The following is a 5,297-nucleotide window of genomic DNA, read 5'->3' on the forward strand; positions in this document are numbered from 1 at the left end:
CTCTCTCCCTCTCCCTCCCTCCCTCCCTCCCTCCCTCTCTCTCCTCCCTCTTTCTCTCTCTCTCTCTCTCTCTCTGCCTCCCCATTGCCATCAACGTCAGTCTCAATGATAACAGATTGCTTGAGATTAGCCGCTGATATTTCCCCCTCTCCCATTGTACCCCCTCACCATGGTGGTTTTTGCGCTGCGTCCAAGCCCCCCTTCTTTTGTTTGCGTAACCCACGTACCAATGGACAACCCCGGGCAAGCTTAAGACCGTGTATCAGAGCTCCAACGTGACAAAGCATGCCCGTTTTTTCCACCACTACCCAAAGCCAAAGCCAAAGCCAAAGCCAAGTCTCTCTCCATCTCTTCGATTGAACTTGGAGGTGTCTCCAATTTGCCAGTGTGAGAAGTCCGACCAGACGCAAGAAAGTCCTAAGAACAACATGGGGCTGGCTGGAACAGCTGTGTGCCGTGCTCCCCACACATGTCACTTTTTTCTAATAATACGTCTGTTCCTTTCCTTTCCACCTCCTCTCGTAATCCAGGTCCTCTCCTATGGAGTATATGGGCCACCAATTAAAAGACCTGTCAAGTTCCCCCTTTTAAAAGATCCACGGACCGGTAAATTCGCCCTTTTAAAGTGGTCGCAAGCGTTGGTTGCTCGATCTCTCAACGTAAATTTTGATGTTGATGTCTTGTTTTGTACCTGTCAGTGTTTGAATGGGGGTCTTTGACAAGCATTCAGCCCGACCGTTCCCCCTTCACACCGTTCCCCCCTTCACACCCCTCTTGGCATCTCTCTTGACCTCTAGGGGCTTTTATTAAGTTGGATATGTCATTGCTACATAAATCCTGTCTATACTATACATCTGAAGCTCTGCTCAAATGTATTCAATATTTTGTCTTTCTCCTCTCTCTCTCTCACTGTGTGTGTGTGTGTGTGTGTGTGTCTCTCTCTCTCTCTCTCTCTGTCTGTCTTGTCTATCATTATACATCTCTCTCTCTCTCTCTCTCTCTCTCTCTCTCTCTTTTTACTCTCTGTTTCACTCTCTGTGTTTCTCTCACTATCTTTCTCTTCCTCTCTTACTATCTCCCTCCCCATCTCCCCCCTCCCCATCTTCCCCCTCCCCTTAATTTCTAGGTCATCAATTGAAATAAGACGTTACAGAGAAAGCAAAAGAAAAACATGAATATAAGGCTGTTTAGATGTACCATATGTGCATTGTAAAGTGGAAAATGGATATTGAATTAATTCACTTTTTTTATTTACTATTTCTAGTTTAAATACAAGTAAAATACATGATCTCTTTATATCCTCATTATAAACCTTTGAATTTTTTGTGCTATTAGACTTCAAATACTGCAATTTTGTTTGTTTGTGTGTCACCTCTGAATATATGCCTAATGTAAACAAGGCTAGAAACAAGAAATTGAGTTGTTTTATTTTTCCAGGGGGGAAATGAAAATTACCAGTACATGATAGATTCTCTGAAACTTTTTGCTGTTCACATTTCATCCTTTACTTTCTTATTCAGAAAACTTGGGGAAAAACAGGTTTTGATAAAGGTAAACAGGATATTTAAACGAGAGAGAGAGAGAGAGAGACGGAGAGAGACAGAGAGAAAAGTAGAGCAACCTTTTGAGTTGAAGCAAACTTCAAGTCTTTTCTCTCTTTCTTCTTTCTTTTTTCTGTCAAACAAACAAAAACTTGTTAAAATTGGACCACTTCTTCATAGGAAATATCTGATTTGAAATGTGATGTATGTAACACTATCATTGCTGTACTCTCTGTCATATCTCATATGCATTCCTTGAAATCGACTTGTCTATTCTCCATCACTAAGAGTATAGGATTGCTTTTGTTTAATCTAAACTTGATGCGCCGTGGAGAAGTAGATTAGTTTTTACATAAAGTCATGATATATCCCGTATCCTTTGTCTTGTCTCTGCGTGGCGTGGATGCTTAGTTCAAAGGGAATGCAGTAAACCATGTTTCGGATTACACAATAACGTTGACGCAATGCACAATAGAAGTTGTATCTCGTCCTCCGTCTTTTGCCCGGAGGCCGTAAGTAATATACTGAGACACAGCGCGGAAAGAATTCAACTTCTTCGGGTATAAACTCCTCGCAAATATCTCGTCCTCTTTTCGGGGGTTTCTATCTTTTGCCCCAAGTTTTTTTCTCTTTTTCCTTCTTTCCATTTCTTTTTGCTCTCCTGCCTCCACACCTGATTTCTGTGTTTTTTTTCTCCCCCTCTTAAAAAAAAACACGAAAAAATGGAAATTGAACCATAACAAGAGAGGACCTGTAGCTGGCGGGCATTTCCTCTTATGCCTTTCAGTTCTCACAAAAGTGCGCATTACATTTATGCATAGGATTACTTGGGCTTTGTGGAGTGGCGTTTAGGTTTACAAGGTAGCGACAATGGGAGCTGTCTTTGTTGCACTTTGTGAGCGAGGGACTTGGACTAAGGCAACAATTGACACCAATACCACGCTCAACAGGAACCACTGGTTCAGGTTAACAGCAGCCAGAGGGCGGGAAGTCACTCAGGGGAATAGCCTGGTCAGAGAAAGAGAGAGAAAGAGGATGAGAGAGAAAGAGAATGAGAGAGAAAGGGAGAGACGGACAGACAGACAGAGCCGTGGGAGAAAGAGTATTTTTACAGATAGAAGATGAAGTGTTCGGACAGTAAAGAGATGGAGCCTCTATTTTGGACTCTTGAAAATAAACCAATATATGGTGGGAATTTGGATTAAGATGTAGATGAAAGATATATGTTTTGGGGTTCTGATTGAATCAGAAGGAGTAGATATAACCTTGTAAGAGAGAGACAGAGACAGAGAGAGAGAGAGAAAGAAAAAAGATCTGTAGAGAGAATAACAAAAAAATGAGATGAAACTTTCAGAGATATACCAACTATCCTAGATGAAAAGTCAGAGTTATATCGAGATGAAAAGAGATTGATGTATATTTGATCTTCAGAAAGTGAGATTGCGACAGTTATAGACCAAAATAATTAATTAAGGAATTTGTTTGACTCTGATTGAGCTGTATTGGTTGCAGAGTGTGTGGATAATATTTGCAGAAATATTGGACATATATCTCTTTGCTTGGAAAAAACATATATTGTTAACACAAACCAATCACAAAATTGCCATGAAACCAACCTCACTTGGTAGTGAAGACCACAAACAAGCTGATATGTCCTATGTCTGTATAAAATGTCAATAGTTTGACTGGTTAGTGCTCTACACTAACCTGACCTACATGCTTACCTAGTCACATGCTTCAGTCACTAATTGGTGCAGAGAGGTTGAGATCGTTGTATCAAACTGTACTTTTCTCCTTGAAGAAAAGAAACATGTCATTGCCACTGTTAGAACTTGTACCAAAAAAACAACACCAGCCATATAGAGAGATGAGACTGGGAGGGGGTATTAAAGCAAGCAAGAGTACACTCCTTTGGATTCAGGCTAACTCGGCCGCGCTGCAAAAACGGTCATCCCTAACTCTAACCCTAACCATAAACCTAACCCTAACCCCAAACCTCATCCTAAACCTAACCCTAAACCTGCAAAAACTGACCGTTTTTTTGCAGCTGGGCCGAGTTGTCTCCGGTCCGAGTTAGCCCGACTCCACTCCTTTCTACAGTGAAACCTGTATATGAAGAAAAAGAGACTACTAGTACTTCGGGGAGATAAAAAGTTTGGTCTTTAGCAGCAGTTGGTCTTTAAAGCAAAACAAAAATTGTTTTTGTTGACAGGTGGTCTTTCTCAACGGGTGGTTGCAAAAGTGGGTTAGACTGTATTTAAAAAGTCATATATTAGTCAGTGTTGATTCTTCAAAATGTTGGTCATAGTCAAAATAGTGTGTGAATCTGGTTGTTCAAATTTGTTTTTGTTTTGTTTTGTCTTGTCTTGTTTTAATGCATTTTCCTCTTTTTATTTATCTCTTTTCCAACTCAGGAACAGTATGAAGGTGAGCAGTGTATCGGAGTTTGACAGTGGCCTGGATGAATCAACACTGATGCCTTCCAAGAAACAGAAAGCTGATGCTAAGAAGAAGAGGAGAAAACTCATGCTACAGGAGAAACGACCCCACCCACAGAAATGATGTTGATTGGAGGGAATAACAAAGATAATAAAGAGGGTTCTAAGACACCTACCCCCTAGACAACCACTCCCAGATAACCACCCCTAGGACAACCACCCCTAGGATAACCACCCTCTAGGACAACTATCCCCTAGGGCAACCACCCTCTAGGACAACTACCCTCCAGGGCAACCACCCTCTAGGACAACTACCCCTACAACAACCATCCTAGGGGGTAGTTGTCTGGGGGTAGTTGTCCTAGAGGGTGGTCATCCGGGGGGGGGGGGGGGGATGATGGATCTCCAGCGGATAGGTGTCTCGGTAGACAACTGGTTGCAAAAAATATTAAGCCTTCTGGTACTTTATATTAAACTTCCACGATATCTAAGCAGTGTTTTGTCTGTTTGGAATGAGAAGGGTGTTACAACTGATTTATCAGGGGAGTGTTTCACAAAGACTAAGAATGACTTTAAGTTGGACTTAACTATGGCAGGCTGTTCATGCTACTGGTTGCTCTCACTATTGGTCTCTCAATTATGATCTTTAGATAATATTTTTATGCCTCCGTTACGAAGTAGCCGGAGGCATTATGTTTTCGGGTTGTCCGCCCGTCCGTACGTCCGTACGTCCCGTTCTCGTGATTGCGTCATCTGAAGAACCGATTGATGGATTCCTGCCAAACTTTGGTCATGTATGTATCTTGCAGAGCCGATGAACTGATTAGATTTTGGGGTCACGAGGTCAAAGGTCAAAGGTCACAGGGCTCATTATGTATGCAAAAACAGCTTGTGATCGCGTTATCTGAAGAACCGATTGATGGATTCCTGCCAAACTTAGGTCATGTATGTATCTTGCAGAGACGATGAACTGATCAGATTTTGGGGTCACGAGGTCAAAGGTCAAAGGTCACAGGGCTCATTATGTATGCTGAAACAGCTTGTGATCGCGTTATCTCAAGAACCGATTGATGGATTCCTGCCAAACTTAGGTCATGTATGTTACTTGCAGAGCCGATGAAGTGATTAAATTTTGGGGTCATGAGGTCAAGGTCAAAGGTCATGCGGCTCATTATGCATGCAAAAATAGCTTGTGATCGCATTAACATTAGAACAGATTGATGGATTCCTCCCAAACTTAGATCATGTATGTATCTTGCAGAGCCAATATGAACTGAGTAGATTCTTGGGTCATGAGGTCAAAGGTCAAAGGTCATGG

At 41.9% G+C, this 5,297-nt stretch overlaps 1 protein-coding gene across 1 annotated transcript in view; it reads left to right on the forward strand.

Moving 5' to 3' along the window:
* Positions 1-4,247, forward strand: part of LOC579727 (probable ATP-dependent RNA helicase DDX31) — a 29,012-nt gene extending 24,765 nt beyond the window's left edge. Inside the window, exon 16 of the mRNA XM_030997200.1 lies at positions 3,956-4,247. Coding sequence (XP_030853060.1) covers positions 3,956-4,103 — 148 coding nt within the window. The 3' untranslated portion in view covers positions 4,104-4,247. The remainder of the gene's footprint in view (positions 1-3,955) is intronic.
* Positions 4,248-5,297: the final 1,050 nt, after the last annotated feature.

Source organism: Strongylocentrotus purpuratus, unplaced genomic scaffold (assembly GCF_000002235.5).
Source record: "Strongylocentrotus purpuratus isolate Spur 01 unplaced genomic scaffold, Spur_5.0 spur5_scaffold_4, whole genome shotgun sequence".
NCBI lineage: Eukaryota > Metazoa > Echinodermata > Echinoidea > Camarodonta > Strongylocentrotidae > Strongylocentrotus > Strongylocentrotus purpuratus.